The sequence below is a fragment of the Bacillus rossius genome, chromosome 1 (assembly GCF_032445375.1).
Source record: "Bacillus rossius redtenbacheri isolate Brsri chromosome 1, Brsri_v3, whole genome shotgun sequence".
In the NCBI taxonomy this organism is placed as follows: Eukaryota; Metazoa; Arthropoda; class Insecta; order Phasmatodea; family Bacillidae; genus Bacillus; species Bacillus rossius.
Window position 1 is genome coordinate 368,260,429 of NC_086330.1, and position 20,423 is coordinate 368,280,851.

At 36.6% G+C, this 20,423-nt stretch overlaps 1 protein-coding gene across 1 annotated transcript in view; it reads right to left on the reverse strand.

Annotated features, from left to right (window-relative positions):
* LOC134528418 (ATP-dependent RNA helicase DDX24) overlaps positions 1-20,423 on the reverse strand; it is a 76,385-nt gene that overhangs the window by 19,174 nt on the left and 36,788 nt on the right. Inside the window, exons 6-9 of the mRNA XM_063362019.1 lie at positions 18,920-18,924; positions 18,257-18,350; positions 16,353-16,498; positions 7,876-8,159 (exon numbers count right to left, since the gene is read on the reverse strand). Of these exons, the coding sequence (XP_063218089.1) occupies positions 7,876-8,159; positions 16,353-16,498; positions 18,257-18,350; positions 18,920-18,924 (529 nt within the window). The remainder of the gene's footprint in view (positions 1-7,875; positions 8,160-16,352; positions 16,499-18,256; positions 18,351-18,919; positions 18,925-20,423) is intronic.

Sequence of the window (20,423 nt, forward strand, 5' to 3'; positions counted from 1 at the left end):
CCCATAAGATTCAATGCTATTTTCATTTTGCTTACAACTAATTAACTGCATAAATTAACTACCGAAGGAAACAAAGAATTATAAACGAATTATATACGGTGTTTTGGTTAAAATAAAGATTTAAGGTCATTGTAAACGACGTTATTGTGAATCGGCGACAACTTAAATTGAAACATGAGTACTCAAACATTAGCGACGTTAATCCGAAACGACGTAAATTGGTACGACGTAAATAGAGGACTTACTGTATACATTTCGAAATGATGCTTGCTTGACATGCAAGACGATGCTCTTACCAAAGCCCCTTCCTTCAAAAAACGTGCATAAATTTATTGTTTCAAACCTAGACAATACACTTATTCATATTAGTAAAGATTAGTATAAAACCATAATTTATGCACGTTTTTGAAGAAAGGGTATTTGATAAGTGCATCGTTGTCTTACATATCAAGCAAGCATCATTTCGAAATCTATATTAGTTAATTAGTTATAAGCGAAATGAAAATAGCATTGAATCTTATGAGTTTAACGCGGTTTGCGTAGTGCCACTGAAACACTGGAGTGGCCTCTTAACACTTCATCTTTAGCATGAACAAGCAAGTGCACTGTTGTAAATCAATGGTTCTTGTGTAGCCTCTGTTGTAACACTGTGTGGTTTTTTTTCCAAATCATAAAAATAATTAAATAAATGCTTTAAATTCAAAAGCAACCAACCGTCTAAAATGTTTAAAACCACTTGCACATCTGACTGGACTTAACCACAGAATGGGTATTTACCCATAGGCAAAGTATTCTCCATAGAACGGATGTTTCCCACTGTATAGAGACTTACAGTATAGTCGAGATTTCCCACAGAAAAGGGAATTTTTTTCAACAATAAATTTATTTATTGCGCCTTTTTTCTCCTCTCTGTCTAGAATTAACTATGTAATTAATTTAATTTCACAGGAGTATTTAGCTGGGTATAATTTGCAACTTATTTAAATAATTTAAAAGATACGATCTTGATTAGTATATTAGTTTGCTGTTCCTGTAAATCACAAGAAAAATTAATGAGCTAACCATTCACACGTAGTTCCACACCCACCGCTATATTTGTTACCGGAAAAGCTACATTGACTGTTGAATCATTCAATTTGCAGAGCTTAAGGTTAAGACCTTGGAAACTGCTGGGTTCAAAAATTGAGGAAATTAAAGTTATTGACCAGAGGTGGCACGAGGCGGAGAACAAGACAATTTGGAACCCCCTGCACACAAGCAACTTGGGAGCTAGTGGATCATTAAAGAGAATAAGGTATATAATAAATAAATAAACACTACACAAGTAGCTTGGTCTATAGCAAAGGTTCCCAACCTTTTTTTGATCAGGGACCACTTTAATTTTATTATTATTAGCAGGGACTACAAGGTTAAAAAATAATCTGTATCAATCTAAAAATATAATAATCGTTCAATGTTAATCGAAACGTTTAACATAAGCAATCTAAAAAACCAAAATAAAAATTAATTAACAGTGTTATGATTGAAAACATATATTTTTATTACACAATTCAGTTTGCATCAATGAGATTTTTGAGCTTGCATCTTCTGTACAAGATCTTGAATTCTTGGGGTAATATTTTTGCTCAAAGCTACACGCATATCATCACTCACTTTCAGTCGATTCCTGGATTTGTTTTTAATTACCAGTAATGCAGAAAATCCTTGTTCGCATAGATAAGTTATTGAGAAAAACATAACATAGCGCAAAGCGATTTCTCGAATTTTAGTATATGAGATTGCTTTCTTACACCAAAACGTCTCCAAAGAATCAGATTCAAAAGCGTCCTTACAGTTCCTGTCATTTTGTAATTCAATAAGTTCTTCTTGGATTTCTTCTGCAACTTCTCTAGCGTTAGTGCGTATCAGTTTTTGGTCCACATTTGCTTCTGTATTGTTATATTCTGGGAAGTAACGGTTGAATTCATCAACAAACATTTGCAAATGACATTTGCTGTTTTTTGTATGCTTTCCCATAACATACTTTTTGTCATCAAGGAGTGCCTTAAATGTTGCAAACGCACTATAATTGCCCTCGCCAACTTGACTAATCTATAACTTAAGATTGCAAATAAAAGCACGAAGTTTATCTTCAAAATTAAAAATATTTGCAACGCCTTCTAATTGTCTGTTTCCTGAACCTTGCATTTGCAAGTTCAACTTATTTAAGTGTGTAAAAATATCCACAAGATATGCCAAATGCATCTGGGATGTCAAATCAGAAAACTGTACTACTAAGTCTTCCATTTTTTTCTCACCTAGAAACAACTCAATCTCTCCTCTCAGCTCGTATAATCTTTCCAGCATATTGCCTTTCGACAACCAACGAACCTCTTTACGAAAGAGGAGGTTCTCATGGTTGGAGTCCATTTCAGTGCACAGTTTTTTAAAAAGGCGTGAATTTAAGGTACTGCTTTTAATGACATTTACTACTTTTATGGCCAATTTCATTGTATCATTAAGGCATTTAGGAAGAGTCTTGGAAGCTGACGCCTGGCGATGAAAGATACAATGCGATGTTTATGTTGACGGATTCCTCTGTTTGATTAACGTTGCTAGAACGGAATGTGATCCTAACATCGCAGGAGCACCATCCGTACAGAAACCGACTAGCTTTTCCCACATAATGCCATATTTCTGGAAATATCCAGTTATTATATTCATGACGTCGATACCTCTTGATGTCATTTCCAGTTCCTGAGAAAACAACAGTTCTTCTTTGATTATGTTGTCGTCGTCTAAAAAGCGGACAAAAACAAGTAACTGCGCACAATTAGAAATGTCAGTGGATTCATCGCACTGTAAAGTGATCAATGGTGACATTTTAATTCTTGAAACAAGTTGCTCCTCGATATCATTTGACATGAGTTCAATTCTAGCTTTCACCGTATTGTTCGACAAAGATATATCTTGTATTTTTTTTTTTTTTGCTACTAACCCTAAAACTTCTTCGACGGCTTCAATCAAACAAGGTTTCACAAGAGTTTCTCTTATTGTGTGAGGTTTTTTTTTAGATTGTGCTATTAATTTTGATATCTCAAACGATGCTACTAATTTTTTTTAGATGATGCATACCTTGTACCACTAGGCCAGAGTTTACTTTTTTTAAATACTCTAATTTTCCTTGAAATAACTCTGGTGGTTGGTCAGAAAAATTTGTATGAATCGTTTCTAAGTGACGTTTTAATTTCGCTGGCTTCAAGGCTTCGTTCGCGAGAACAGTTGCGCATATAACACATTGTGGTTTTATTTCTTCATTACTTTCTATCGAAGTAAATCCAAATTTAATGTAACTATTATCATATTTTCTTATAGGCGGCATTTTCTGAAAACAAAACCAAAATGCAATAGAATGTACACTGTTATGCTTATATAATGTTTTATGCCAAGTAAAAGAATAAAAAATAATATAGCTAAATTTTTTCATAATTCCTAAAATAAATAATTAAATAAATAAATATAAACTGGCTTCCAAAAAATTCTAACCTCGTTATTATTATTTTACAAACTTAAATATTTACTACACAATTTAATTATGTTGTCTAATCGTTAAAAACAAGGGTCTTGGTAGGTACCTTAAATTTCCCTTAACCCTCTTGGTGCCAGCCTCAAATTGTCTAATTCTATGACGGTTATACTTAAAGTACCAAGACATTTTTAAATGAATTACATATCTGGAGTTAAAATTAATACCTTTTTTACTTTTATTAAATTTTACCTTTAATTACTGTTTTACCTTTAATAACTTTTTACCTTTAAGTATGGAAGTATAAATTTTTTTACATCTTATAAATAAATTATTTATTGTCAATTTTTTAAGATTAAATAAAAACATATAATGCATTTGATATTTATTTCATTTTAAATTTCTCGTGAAAAAGTCATATTATTTTTAATGGATTGGCGTGCGAATAGAGCAAGGTTATTAAAGTAATATTCTTGGCCCTAAGAATTTCGTGGGAAAATATAACCACTACAACTATTACAAAAATGATTTTCAACGCACAATAAACAACAATAAAGAATAGCTGGCAATTTATAATATTCAAGAAACTGCTTATTATTTTTTGATAGAGCAACTTAATTATTTGTTTGCCAGAAATATATAACTTTTGTAAATATTTGCAAAATAAATTTTTATAAGCAGAAACACATACTTATGTAGAAAATAATTAACACTTATAATTTACAAAAGAATCAGAATATAATTTTTTAAAAATAAAAGTTGAATTTCTCACAACGGAAAATTAAATTCAAAACGAAGTAATGCGCACAGACGCAGTACCAATCTGTTTCACATGCTGTTCGAAAATAGCATGAGAACCCTGCTCTCTATCAGGGAACGAAGACAGAAGCGTGACAGCTCTAATCTCTATTTTGAGAAAAAGCAACTCAATAGTAGGGCGAGTCAAACCGACAAAGGTAGAGTGCGCTGCAAGTGACGAAAATGCGTTTTTTAAAAGAAAACAATATTCAGTCCGATTTTTCGATCCTCCAATTTTTCGTACGACACATAAAAGGCGATCTATCCGACTTTGGCATTAAAAGAGTAAACGGTGTTTTTATTTTGTTATGAAAAACCTAAAACAGCATAATAACAATTCAACAATTTTATAGCATATTTTTAAGAATTTTTGTGCCTGGCTCCACTTTTTAATTTGGGAGGCCAGTGTTCTTTTACCATCTTAATTTTTAATTTCAAATCGGTTTATTTTAATATAATTAGGTTTTCAACTAACTGTACCTAACTGTCGTGAACATTTGTAATACATAAAAACAAGACTCGTACGTAAACTAACGTCCACATTCTGTTTTGTAATTGCATGTTTTTATTAAAAAAGTTTAACAGAGAAAAATGCGTAGCCTACTTACCCTGTTCATATTTTATAAAAATATCCTTAAGAATATCGAGGAGTTACAGATGTTTACCCACTAAACAGCTAAACAGAATCAATCACTAACACAACACTGCTGAGCAAAACGAAAGAAAACGTAAGATTGACTGACCGGCTTGCGCCATAATGTTTAGTCAGTTGCTTGCCCTTCCCCGGTCGCCTGCGCGCCGCGTTCGCTTTTGTTGACCAACGCGCGTTCATTTAAAGTTTGAAATCTTTCACGGACCATATTATAGCTCTCGCGGACCACTGATGGTCCGCGGACCACTGGTTGGGAACCACTGGTCTATAGGTTCCTGGTTTTATTTAAAAATGTAAATAATTAATTCGGTTTTCCATTTGTTTTGGCATTTGTAACTTTCCCATTGAAGGGTATTAACAATATATTTACCGTAACTTATTTGAAAATGGGCCGGCCCGATGTTATTAAAACAACACATATTCAACTTTAACAAAAGATGATTACATAAACAAAAAATTTTAAGTATCACACCAAAATTTGATTCGTCCAAAGATTACATAGATAATTAGTTTCCTTGATTCTACATGTTCTTGAAGATTATGTTCTTAAGTCACTGCTCGCTGGTAGGCTACTCATTCTTTTAATGTAGTTCGTAGATAGAAAGGGGGGTGATGTTTATTTTACATTATCACGCGGGTCTTCACGGTAAGACTTCGGGTCGGGAAAGATCTCTTCTAACGGGACTCGGAGCTCGAGGTCCAGGACAACAAGCTGGGAGCAATTTGTCTCCCCAGCACTTGGACCCTGTCTGAAACACAAGTCAAATTCAAAACGAATTAGACCTGCTTCCAGACAGTCATACACAGTCGGCGCGGAAGGCCAACAAACGGCAATTTGGGGAGGAGAAAAAAAAGGCCGTATTACTCATCAAACAGGGTGTAGATTCCGGGCTCACGAGATGTCTCGCGCTGACATCAGGATGGCGCGCACCGAGAAATCGCGGATGACCGAAAGGAACCAAATTTTTAGGAAAATAAAAAAAATAATAAAATTTAACTAAACATGACTTTTTCTAAAGACTACATCTGACTGGCTACTGTACCACTGGGATCACATCCCTAAAGACAGCTGACTACATTCTTGTGCACACGATTTCGCCGTTGCCGTGAAAAGCCTCTTAGCACAGAGGACGCCAAGAAGACGTGGTAAGTAGCCGAGGTCAGAGAACTAAGTGTCCGGCGATGGCGGACAAAGCTCCTAATTAAATCGGGCGATCGGCCCTAGGAAAAAGGAGGGGGAAGGTTCGGCTCAGGCCGAAAATTTCCGAAAGAGTCCGAGGCGGGCGTGACAACAACACGACATGCGCGCTCTCTACTGGTGGTAACAGGAAGCTACAAACAATCGACTTCTACAGGTCGCGAGGAGGAAGCATAGGGCCTTAAGGCGTAGCAGGTGGTGCACTCTGGCGGCCTAAAGGGGAACTAACGGAGGTGGTGAACTGACCCCCCGCCAGGTGTCACTGGCGTTGTCTCTGCTCGCTGGCCACCAGAGCCGAAGTTGCTTTTTCTGCCGCTAGATGTCGTGGAAGTCTCTGTAGGACCAGGGAGAATGTCCTTAAAGTAGGCCATCGTCTTGGCTAGGTTCACGCCAGGTCTAGCATAATTGGAAAGAGAGGGGAGGGTGGACAGAAAACGCCACTAAGCTGGGAACAGAGGTCCACTGGAGACTCGTTCGTGACGAGAATAGCTAGTCTCAGCAGGCCTCTAAGAAGTAGCAGCTTGCAGGCCAGAAGCTGCTCTATGCAATTTTGGTCATGCAGGGAATTAATATTACAAACCCGGGACGTGACTGCAGGCGAGAGAAATTTCAACCGGCCTGCCCACGTCCATATTAGACTAGCAAAATATCAGATTGGCCCCTGAGAAAGGTGCTTCAGTTCACTGGCACAAAGTTTAACTACGTGGCGTACACCGGCCTAACAAAGAGTAAATCACCCCTTTAGTAACCAGATAAATTGAAAAAATAAAATCTCCAAAAATAATTTAAAATTATAATAACAAAATTAAAAAAGTGTCGAAATGCCTAATTTCCGGCACAGTTAATATTTAATAAAGCATAAAAGGATTTTTCCTTGAGTAAAACCACATTTGCAAAGGAAATTCTTGAAGTAATATTATATGTTATACTAACTGTACCTGGCCATGCGTTGCTGTGGCTCAGTCTGGTTAAATGGAAAAGAAAAAAAGCGAAAGCACATATTTCTAATATGTTTAATTTCAAAATTTTGAAGTGAAACTTTTTTGGGCATGATCAGAGTAAAATTTCAATTACAATTTCAAGGACGAACTTTAATGCAATGTTTTCATGAAAAATTGCTTCGAAACATTTCTGACGCCAAAGAGATATAAAGAGAACACTTACGAGTTGAGGTTTGAATTGCCAAATAAGTATCACTTCTATTACGTGTACTCATTTACACGTGTTCTTTTTTTTACTTATTTTTTTATAATATAAAAACACGCATTTATACGAATGCAAAGCTGGTGTCAAAATTTTGCGATTAAGAACTTCCAGACATTTAAAACTTTGTAAAATTAATGTTTATTTATAAAATATTCCTGATTATTTCAATTTATTTTCCACATTCATAACTAGAGACCCGGAAAATTCACGGGTTCAATGACCTCCAGGATAGACTCCAATATCCTCTGCACACTCGGGCAAATGCCAACTGTTCATTGGCTGCTGACTTGTGAGTCGTCTCGACTGGGTGGCCTGTGATTCGACACTTCTATGAGCGAGGGTCTCTAATTGGCCCTCAAGTCCTCCAGGTTAACAATGAACCAATGACAGAAGCAGCACTACGGTATAATTATTTGAATTTTAGCATAACACGAAGTGAACCCGCGAACTTTACGGGTCTCTATTCATAACTACGTATTCTGACTGTCGCCGCCCGAGGGAACCCTTGCTGCACACCTGACTGACTGGTGACGTCCACGACCTTGGGGTCGGTGATGCCCAGCGACCGCACGAGGCCGTCCAGCTTCTGGCCGGGCGTGACGCGCGTGGGCCTGCCACCGCCCTTCCTGCGCACCACGTGGCGCGGCGGTTCGTGCACCAGCGTCAGCGTCGCCGAGAACACGAAGTTCTGGCGGCTGCGCATCTTCCCAGCGTCGGCGTTCAGCCGCTCCATCAGCTTCTGCAGCTCCTGGAAGTGGCCCCTCTCCACCATGCGGTCCGTCTCGTCGATCACCAGGAACCTGCGGGGGCGACCGACACCGGCGCTGGCACCTTCCCGTCACCACATGGCGACATGTCGGTAACATTCCCATCAATAACTGACATTGCAAATACTGACGACGAACACGACACAAAAAGGTCCCGACACGCTCAGTAGCCGATGAAATACGACTTAACACCCACCCTGACGGTTCGCAACGAGTAGATTCCATTTCTAATTTCGTTGTATCGTGCCACACGATGAAAACCATAGCAGAAACCTAAAAAGAACTAAACTTCAAAAATATTTACTTACTTTGTAAATCTTTATGTTTAAATTACAAAATTCTGTTTTACGTTAGGGTACACTTTCAAATTTGTAGTGTGACTTCAAGTTTTAATTTCTAGCATAGCTAACAGCGGAATTATTTCTGTCCCTAATCAACATATCTGTAGCTTGCTTATCTGCAACACACTTAATCTCACTTTATGCAATAGATTAAATGTTATATTGTTATGCACTTCAGTTATCAAAAAGAAATTAAAGAATTCTATAGGGACTACTTTTTTTTTTGGTGCATTATATCGGTACTGCATTTTATGAACACATTTGGCTTGGAATGATTTGCCCACAGCCATATAGGAGTTCGCTGTGTTAATGTTGTTGTGGTATTGTGGCCCTAGTCTACGCTATTAACTCTGTCATGCTGGAATAATGTATGCCGCCTAATCGGTGTTGGTCGTGGCATTATGACTCCAGCCTTACAAGATATTTTAATGTCAATAATTAAAATATTGGAAATGCATTGAAGGTTGCTCAGGCGGGACACTCCTGTCTCGTTTTTCTATCGTTCTTTCTGTTGCAGCTCAAATTTTTTTCCTCTGTGGGGGCTTGCTGAGAGCAACTAACCACTGGAGACAAAGAAGATGTACCGTTTGTCGTTTCTTCCATTGCAGAAGTGAATCATAAAATCACACAACATTCATTCCACTGGTTTGAATTCATTTGAACTATTTTCCACCCAGATTCTCTCTTCTAATTTAATAAAAAAAATTGTATATAATTATAGGTAATAACCTAGTCATATACTTTTCAACATTCAATAAAATTCTTTGAAATATCACATACAGTAGAACCGTGTTATAATGTTCCTGCTTATAATGTCATAATTTTTAAGTACCAACATTTTCCCCATAAGGGCAATGGATTTATGTCCTGCACATAAAGTTTCACAAATAGTGCATTTCCTGCTTATAACTTTTGCTTTATAAATTTCTAAAATGCAAAAAAAAAAAAAAAAGTTTTAAAAACCTAACCATTTAACACTTCATCCCATTTGTTAAGTTTAACATGTTAAAAGGTTAACTTTATACTTTGCGTGCATTTTTCAGGGTGTCTACCAGATCTAGTAAATGAAATTCCCTGATTTTTCCAGGTTTTCCAGGTCTAAAACTGAACTTTTCCAGGTTTTCTGTAACACAATTACGACATTCCACAAAACTGAAAAAACTGCATAACAGTACATTGACGGGTTTCAAAATATTTCAACTCACTTAAATTATTTAAAAAAAAAAAAAAAAAATGCCTTCTTCCAGATGTGGCCAAAGTGACTCAATTGATGGCAAATAAAACATGCTGCTACAAATATTTCACACACTTACTTTTGCAAAAACATAAGTAAAAGGAAGCTCCCATCAATTTCGCAGTGACTCAACTTTTGCGTCTATTGCACTTGCTTCAGAACGAGCCAAATCCAACACACGAGCCTTCTTCAACTGCAATGCCTTGATCTCCTCTTCAACTCTTCTTTTCTGCCTTCTTCTTGTCTGTAGCTTCCTTTTCTTTTTGTTTGCAGGGCTTCCTTACGCCTACAACTAGCATTTCTTACATACTGTAACATGGACTTGGTGATATCAACATGCTCTACACCTCCAGAACGTTGAACAAAGTCGTACATCTGTCTTAGTGCGATCAGTATTTCTTCCTGCAAGTTTTCAGTTATCAGATTAGAATTCACTGAAAATCCTCTTTCCAATGATGCATTTCCATTGGAAAGTACCAACATCATCCTCACAAACTTTAGAAGGCCTGTTTTGGCAGCTACTGTATGTGCCTTAAGGATGAGCATCCACAATTGATCAAAGTGCCAGTCTTCTCAAGAAAAAGACGAGAACAGTGCTTTAGAATCTTGCGAAGAACATACCAACTGATATGATCACTCAATGTTATCAGCTTCTTGTCCTTATAGCCACTTGTTTTGAAGACAACATTCAAAATTGTAATTCACATGCTGTTTCCTCACACCCGAATTTAAGAGGCCGTGTCAGTAAATGTTTATTTCCAACATTCTGCTCTAGAAGTTCTCTCTTTTAACAGTGAGATTTAGTGGCTTTTTCAACCGAAGGAACTGTAGCAGCAGCGCGTGATAAAGCTACTATACCCTTATCACATGATTAGTGGGAAGGTTGACAGCTCGAGTTTACTCGACGAAAAATGTATCTGGTTCCTCGACAATCTGAGAGGATGACAATCTGACCGGCGGCTCACTAGGAAATTGCAGATGCAGGGATTCAGAATCAAGAAACCTCACTTTAACAAATGTAGTATGAGTCGTATCTAAAACTAAAACTAAAAATTTTAATACTTTAAACGTATCGGAATACAATTAATCTTCAAACATGTGGTAATTATTCTTTATCTGGATGTAATAGTCCGTGAAAAATAATGTTAGTTGACATTAAAAAGTATACGAAATTCATCATGTAACGTTTTAAAAGGATAATAACATAAATGCATATGCTTAGATATTGCATATGCATCACACACAATCTAAATACAATCTCACTTAAGTCAGACTACCTAATTTTTTACAATGCACCATCATACAGTTTAACAGAGGTAGGTGAACCTCTTATCGACGTTGTTTCAAAGAATTTAAATTTACAAATATTATTATTTATCTTAATACGATATGTAGCCTACCTTTATGAATACGAACATACAAAAAAAATATTGAATTTATCACATTACACAAGACTAAAACACTAACAAAACTTAATTTTATACATTGCTGTAGCATATTAGAAGACGAAATAACTCACAAAACTAACATTAAGAGGGCTGCATTACAAATTTACTTTACAGAGAAGAAAATATCCTTTCAGGATATTTCATTACCTCATTGATTACATAATACTGCCGTTGATGTGATCGTAGATATAAAGTATTTAAAAAATATATTCCATTATGTTTATGTAAATATTTTGAAAACGTTATTGCTTAAAGATGCTCATTATTTAAATAATAACGAATCTTTTACTTTTATGTACTGAACAAACAAAATACTTATAAGTTAATAAGAATAAGCTTAGTTGAGTAACATCTTCAATTTGTATTGAATTCAATGTACATATCGAAAATCATGTACAATGAATGCAACAGATTGAATTCAATAAATATTTGATCTTGTGAAACGGCCATAATATTGATGTAGATTAGGGACCGGAAAAAATCGCGGTTTCGACGGCCTTCAGGATAGACTGCACATTCCCCTGTACACTCGGGCAAATAACGGCAGTTCATTTGCTGCTGACTTGTTAGTCGTCTCAGCTTGTTTGTCTGTGATTCGATCCTTCTTTGGTTGGTGTTTTATAATTGGTTGAGATTCGTCCAGATGAACAGTAAGCCAATAGCAAAATCATCTAAAAGGTATATGTATTTGACTTCTAGCCTATCTCCGAATGAATCCGCGAATTTTTCCGGTCTCTATTAATTATAGATGCTCACATGCATCGTGAGAGTCCGTATAAAGCCTATTACAATTCTATAAGTATACATTAAAATGCTTTTAAAATATACATGTGTAATATAATTAAAACTTGTTTAAGTAAGATCATCACAAAAAAAAATGAAAATCCTTCAACAGTAAGTGATGTTTTATAAGATTTTAACAAAACACATCTTACAATAAGAGAATACTAATCATACCACATAATTCAACACAAAATATACATTCCAGTAGGCGCTACGTAAAAACAACTTCTATTTTTATGCTGATTACTCTGCATTGTTTTATATATATATCATTATTTCTAACTTTTAATATTCTCTACACATTAACTGAAATTACTTATTTACAGAGTCTTAGCTAATGTTGGTCTGTACCACATACAGTTCGTACGATATCTCTACGCAAAACACATACAGTTCATTATTAGTAATATCAATTATATTTCATGAACATAATGAAATTAGTATAGGCCCTAGGTTGTTCACTGTTAATTGAGTACTTCTGAAGTATTTTCATTGTGAGTTAACATACATACCAAATGCCATTCTTCCAGTAAAGTTACAAAGAAGACAACAAGATAATATAAATATGTATGTAGTACCATATTTTAAACTCCTATTAAATGAATAATAACTCAATCTCTATTCTGGACTATTAAGTAATAATTTTTATTACTGTTATTTATAACTTAAATAAAATGACAACTAACAAATTAGTAAAAAATAGAATTACGTGCGATATAGTGTGACATTTGTACTTGGACGGCAAACGAATATAATAAAATGTCTATGACAATGTTAACTTTACTCATTATTATGGAAAGAAACAAAATGGGCAGATAAGCATATTCTACGCTGACATTTAAAAATGCTCAATTCAAAATAAACATTCCCTAGCAAGAAAATTTATTTTATATCACCACAAAAAATCAAACTGTTGCGTCATTTTCCCGATGACAAACAAAAAAGTTGTATGGTCGCGAATAATACATTCGTATGGCGTCACATCAGCGGAATATTCCCTTGGCATAAATGTGTGAATTCTGTGGCACTTATGGAGAAGTAAACCTTCGCTCGAACACAAAAACAAATGAACGAACAGCTTTTTTTTTTTTTGATAAGATGTGCAATCGGAGACCCCTGGGGTGGTTGAAGAGTGTCAGGTCGGTCGCCAGACCAGATAGTAAAAGCTCAGGGGCTGAGGATAGAAAAGGCATATCTCCAAATTATTAAGTATAAATGTTGTCATGTAATTGTTAAAGACTTGATTACACCCAGGTTTATAAACCCATCATGATCATGAAGACACTGATCGGAAGGTAATGTGCAATACATTTCAATGGCGTTTTCAGTTTTTGCTAAATAATTATAAATATAAGCAAAATTTCAATGTATCTGGACAAATCAAAATATTGATAATATTATTTTCATCACAGAAATAATATATGATATGATAACTAAATTTGAAAAAAGCGGTTATGTTAAATGTATTGTATACTTTCAGTAGGCAAAATTTCCGGCCCCTACCTCTTATAGACTTTGAGAAAAACTGCCTTTTAAAATAACATTGATATAGATAGGAGCGCAAATTTGTGACACGGCCTCTTAAAGCCACAGACGGACATAAGCAGGAAATTCCCTTGGTAAGTTTGTACTTTAGGGGACTTTAGTCTTGATGTTTTTTTACCATAACCTTTAGACAAGTCCTAACATCATTTTTCAGTAACAGGACAGACTTTACTGGTATTTTCTCTTTCTTGATGGCATGGCATACTGCATAACCCAACTTGATATTGTTAGCAGTCAATAGATTTTCCTGGTTATCTACATCCAATTGAGATACATTGCGTTTCTCCATAAAGCTCTTCAGTACCTCTGGTTTCAAAAACTTTCCTGCCAAAGCTAATAAATTGTCTACCAGTGAATCATAGAGAAAAGGTGCCATGGGTGCTTCACTTTGGAACATTGTGAGAAACAATTCCAGCTCTGATGCCAAAGAGTAGAAGAATGTCAATTTTACTTCTAGAAGATTATCTTCAAGAGCACTTTTCACTACACTGAAAGACACAGATGAAATAGAAACTTCACTAACAAATTTCTTTAGGTGGGGTAAAGTTTTCATGGCACGCTCAGCAACTGCAGTATTCCATCTGATTGCACAAAATTTCTTGGAAAAAAGCTCTGATCCAGTTATTCTAATGTAATCTGACCTCCTTGCAGGTACATGCATAAACAAATAGTAACTGTGCCTGAAAAAACTAACAACATCCAATTGTATAGCAGAAATTCCAGTTTTGAAAGCACCATGGACCGTAAGAAGTCCACAACTACCAATTTCTAGCAACGATGGCGAATCTTCACCAAAAGTGTCTGTGATATGTATTTTCAAAGCTAACAAAAATGCCCAGATTACGTTGAGGGCATCCATAGATACTTAAAATTAAATGCACCTGTCGGTATAATCCGAACGTGGGAAGCACATGCTGCAGTATGTACGTCAGCAGGATAACAGACCAGCTTGAACCAGTTTGTATCACGTGATTTAACGCCACTTCCGAATTCGATGGTAAATAAAAGAAAATGAACGTGGGAACTGTTCGTTATTTTCCATCCAAAAATAAAATAATGGGACGCGATACACTTGATGCTACGTCAATGCAAGCAGATCAATAAACAAAAAACGTATTGCCAACTACAACCTACCAAACAAAAATTCCCTGATTTTTAACAAAATTCCCTGATTTTTCCCTGATTACAATATTCCCTGATTTTTCCAGGTTTTCCAGGTTTTCCAGGGTCAGTAGACACCCTGATTTTTGTTTACAATCACTGCTGTACCATAGATGCAGATTGTTCAAATAGGATTGTATGGAAAAATAAAAAGTAAATGTGTCTGAAAACTAGCGCTACATGTTAGTGCTGGCTAACGCTGTGCATTCAATATATTGAAGGTACATAACGTTCGCAGTTACATGTCTGTTGGCACCTTGGTTTGAAGGAAAAAAAATACAAATCTTTCCATTCCTAGCCATTCTAATGTGTTTTCAATTGCTGATAAAGATTTTAATTTATTTCATCATCAATAATCGTGAATTTTTTTACAGAAATGTGCAGTGTGTCTTTAAAGACAAATAAAATAGATGCTGGAAACATGATGCAGTTGAAAAAAGGTTGGCTTTGTTAAGAAAATTGAAGCATCAAGTGTGCACACAACCCTCACATTTGTACAATGTAACCTCGAAGTAGTGAAAATCTGAACTGGGAAGAAAGAAAAAAAAAATCAACTATACTAATATTTTTTTTAATAAAATTTGGTTTAGAAGTTAGAACTTATGAATGGTGCGCAGGGGTTCAGAATTAAGTACTTTGTGAAGATTATATTGTTGTTGAGATTAATTTTTTATATACTCCAGGAATAGGCACTGTTTTCCTGCCATTATAATTCTGCAGAAGGCAAATGTGAAGCACAGCAATATTACCTCGCCTATCACTTGGCAGAAACAGGCCACAACCTACACAATGTGCGCACCGCTACATGTGATAACAAATGAAGTATGCAGTTAAATATACACAAGACCGGGGCAAAAAATTCGTAAAACACATTGTAACATGCCATCAACAATAATTACTTGGCCTAAACTATAAATTTATGAAAACATAAAGAGAAAACAAATTAGAAGATAGGCTATTTCCATATAATTTTTCACATTTATTTTGAGGTTTCCTAGTAAACAAAGTTTTTCTCCACTTATAAAAGGACCAAATTGTTTTGTGTTACATAACATAACAAATCCAAATATAAATATAAAATGTGTAGTGGCTTCTCTTGATAATGAAGCCATCCTGCTTTTACACTAAAGAACCAAAGATATAATGATACAGGATTCATAACTTTGTGTTATACGCACAGGACAAAAAACAAAACATTGCATTTGAAGCGTTTATAAATTACACTGATTGGCACTGTAGTAGAAAGGATTGCTTCGTTTCAGAAATAGAAATACTTATTGAAATTGGTTTCACGTGTTTACAAATCTATGACGTATGACCTGACATTTTCAGAAACGACATGATAAACTTGTGGAAAAAAGCCTATATTTTGAGCCTATATTTTACCACAAAAATGTGTAAATTTCACAAATAACTTTAAAAACAGCATAATTCGCGCTTTCAAACGAACTTCACCGTTCACAAGTTTTCGGGGTCCCTAATTAAAAGTAAATCAAGCATTTTTTTTAACCCACTAATGATGCCATACTTTAAAATATTCGTCCAGACTTCAACAACCAAGCAAAACACGGAACTGCAAAAGCGAGTTGTGACTGTACCCACAGGAGCAAAGAGGGCGTGATTAAACCAGGATGGGTTTGTTCGCAGCAAGCCGGTCGGTGTTACCGAGGCTCCGGGAAAGAGCTCGAGGGACGCAGAGCGGCGTCCACGCTACCTGATGTCGGTGACCTGCGAGAGGTGGGGGTTGCCCTGCTCCATGAGCTCCCAGAGGCGGCCCGGCGTGGCCACCACTATCTCCGGTCCCTTGCTGAGGAGTCGCTCCTGCTTCTGGGGGGCCAGCCCCCCCACCACCACCGCCACCTGCCAACCAACACCTGATGCTTCCAAGCACACCCCCTGACCGCACCAGTCAGCGTTGAAAACATGTGCGGAACAATATTCCAGGTAGTACAAGTACTGTATACAAGAGGCACTCTTTTCCTAGTCTCTCTTACACTGAAGGTTGTATTATATTTGGTCATTTTATAAACAAGTTATTATTACAGAGTGTCTACAAATACCTTGAGAAGCAATTACAGAACATTTTCAAGACCTTCAAATTAAATTTTCTTGCAACTTTTCTATATCACAGGGTAATTTTTAATTAATGTATACTAGTAACAAACACAATTAAACACAAGCAAACGTAACACAAAACTGATCTACTATTCGCAGGCACATAATGATTTTTAAGTTAGCTAAAACCTTATACAGATAATTTCCAAATGATTTAAGAGGCCACTCCAGTGTTTCAGGGGCACTACACAACCCGCGTTAACCTCATAAGATTCAATGCTATTTTCATTTTGCTTATAACTTATTAACTAATATAGATTTCGAAATGATGCTTGCTTGATATGCAAGACAACGATGCTCTTATCAAAGCCCCTTTCTTCAAAAATGTGCATAAATTATGGTTCAAACCTAGACAATACACTTATGCATATTAGTAAAGTTTAGTAAAAAACCATAATTTATGCACGTTTTTGAAGAAAGGGGCTTTGATAAGAGCATCGTTGTCTTACATATCTAGCAAGCATCATTTCGAAATCTATATTAGTTAAGTTATAAGCAAAATGAAAATAGCATCGAATCTTATGAGGTTAACGCGGGTTGCGTAGTGCCCCTGAAACACTGGAGTGAAAATCTCCACAACTTATATTAAATGTGCAACTATAATCTGAAGTGAAAGGAAAAAAAAATGCATAAGGCTGCTGGAAATTAATGCCTGCTGATGACTTTCAGCAACATACCTAATTGTTTATTAAGGAAAATTTCTTGACATATAGATTCCTCTGTATAAATGACGTATCATATTCAACAACTTTATATTTCGATACACATGAGCTGCAGAAGGATACATACTACATATGGTACTACCTCTGAGAACTGTCAAATTTGAGACAACGTCCATGAGACAGTCTATACTGATAAGTGTCTTCTCTACTATCGATGGAGACTAACATATAGTCAAAAATTTGAGTGGTTTTTGGTTGTGCTTTGTCTACAGTTTTTTCATGGCATGTATCTTTTAATGTCTGAACTATTGATATAAATGATTTTAAATTCTAATTGTAATTCCATTAACTAACCACAACAAAAGTAATTTTAATACATATTTTTAGATTGGTAAGGGATTTTAATAAGGAAATCATTTGAAACCATAAGGATCGCAGACTTTCACGGCCACTTGGCTGGAGTTGCTTGGCTACTGGGTTGTAGCCGCGTCAAAGCCGAAGATTTCACCAACATTTTGGCCGAACTTGCAGTCGCCATCATCAGGGTAACAGTCACCTACTGAGGTTCTTGGAAATTCTCATGCCTTAAAATACTCTCGGCCGAGAGAGGAATGTCTTCTGATTGGCTGCAGTTGTTGTGCAGGAGAAATTTCCAAGAACCTTGGTAGGTGACTGCTACCTTGGTGGTGACTGCAAGGCAGACAGAAAGTTTGGTGAAATCTTCGCCTTCATTGTGGCTGCAACCCAGAAGCCGAGCAACTCGTATTTGATATCATGTTCTCAAGATCCCAAATCCCAATAAAACCCGGTTTCTGCAGCTTGATGGCTGACGCGCGCTCACCTTGATATCAGTGTACTTGGCTGCGGCCACGAGGTGGTTCTTCACCTGGATGGCCAGTTCTCGCGTGGGCGTCAGCACCAGCGCGTACAGCCGCCTGCGGCAACGAGGAGCTGCTGCCATCGTCGCTGGGGCAAACACCCCACCGCTCGCGTTGTCGACGACCCTGACGCAGCCCAGGCCTCCCCTGTCCGCCAAGACCACCTCTTCGTCTTCCTCGGAGCTCCTCGCATCGCTGCTGGCCGGTTCCTCCTCCGTCGACTCTGCACGTGCACGGATATAACTACCCTAAAGTGCCTGTCTGCTTCGACACTCACACTGTGGGCAGAGCTTCAGAAGAAACAAGCAATTTAAAAACTGCTCAATATCTGAATGGAGTCCGTTTACAAAAAGCTGACTGACGATGGATTAGTAGTTTGGTTTCTGTAATTTGTTGTTAAACTGTATTTTAGAAGGTCGAAAAGGGCTAAAACACTTACATATATTCTGAATAATCTTTAAGCAGGAAACAGCTGGTATAGTTTCTTATAGCACTCAAAGGATTTGCATTACATTAAAATCTTAGTTGCTCCCTGCACAACAAGAAGACTACGCGCTTGTCCAGAGTCTTGCACTTAAAGAGGCCATACCACACACTATTAGACCAGTTAGCGTCACAATTATTACCCTCCCTCACTGACACACGTACAGCCCTCGCTATTAGGTGGGCCCCTTAAATTGCTCGTCTGACTGGCGTTATCAATTTCCAAGGAACACAAGAAAATGCAATCTCTTGTGCAACTAGGGCGACACTACAAGCGGCATCTGACTGTATGGCACCAAATTAAAAAAAACCCAAATTATGAAGTTTATAATTTGGTAAATATTTAAATAAACGCTTCCCACTTGCGATCATATAAAAAAAATTTAACAAACAAATTATGAAGACAAACAAGGGCATAAATTAATCATGCAGAGTAAACTACAAAAAAGATTTACAGCCAAGCAAAAGCTAGTTACTGGTTTTGCAAGCGATAAAAACCAATTTAAAAAAAAAGACATTTTTAGTTTACGAAAATTTTAAATGTGTGACCCCGAAGTATAAAAAAGGCACTGAACTGGTGTGCAAGTTACAACTGAGCTGCCCGCGACCAGGAGACAATGTGGTGAAGCTAGCTTTTTCGGGGTCTTAAGTAGCTACTGCATTCATTTACCAGACTTCAATATCCAGGAAAATGATACTATGTGCATGTGTATGCTGTTTTTGGTTACATATACTGATAGGCATGAACACAACATAATAATGGCAAATGTCTTCAAAGGTCTTTTCTATACCTCTACTAAATATTACATTCTGTGTGTGTAAAAATAAATACATTGGATACGTTTTACTTAAAACATAGGTCTGCATTTAAAACATTTTGCAATACATTTTGCATCACAGACAATACAAAACCAGCATCCACAAGCCACCAATGTTTCAGAAACATTAAAACTTACCTAAACTCCCCTTGCTCTTCTGGGCAAGGATGCCATATATAATTGGGATCCCGAAAGCCAAAGTTTTTCCGCTGCCTGTCTCGGCGGCACCTAGAATGTCTCTGCGTCCGAAAATAGCAGGCGGAAGAGAGAGTTCCTGTAATCAAGAACAAGAAGCGATTCACATAGCATAGTTTCACGTTCTATTAATATTTTTTGGATTTATTAACGCCTCTCTTTACACCAGACCACTGCAAAATCTCTTAAATTATTGGTTTAGGAGCCAAAGATAAAAAAATATATATATATCTGTAAACAGTTTTAATTTCAGATTTCATTTTAACATTAAAGTACTATATGGTACCTATAAAGTAACTTGTTAGAATATCGTAGAGTTAACTTAATATAATTTAAATACCATCCCATCTTCTAGGTCCCAGTCATTTTTGTACAACAAGATTATATGACAACAAAATTTGCCGATGTTTTCAAAAGCAATGAATAGTTATGACTTGGTATCTTGGCAGAAGTTAGTCGCAAGATATAAAAAGTTAGGCGCCGTGACAACTTGGCACCCGGGATTTATAGAGCCTTGCTTTAAACTTTTATAAATGGCACTCAAGCCTGCAACGCATGTACAAACCTGAATCTTCGTGGGTTTGGTGAAACCCTGCTCCGCCAACGCTCGCAAGACTGGGTTCGGAACGTTCAA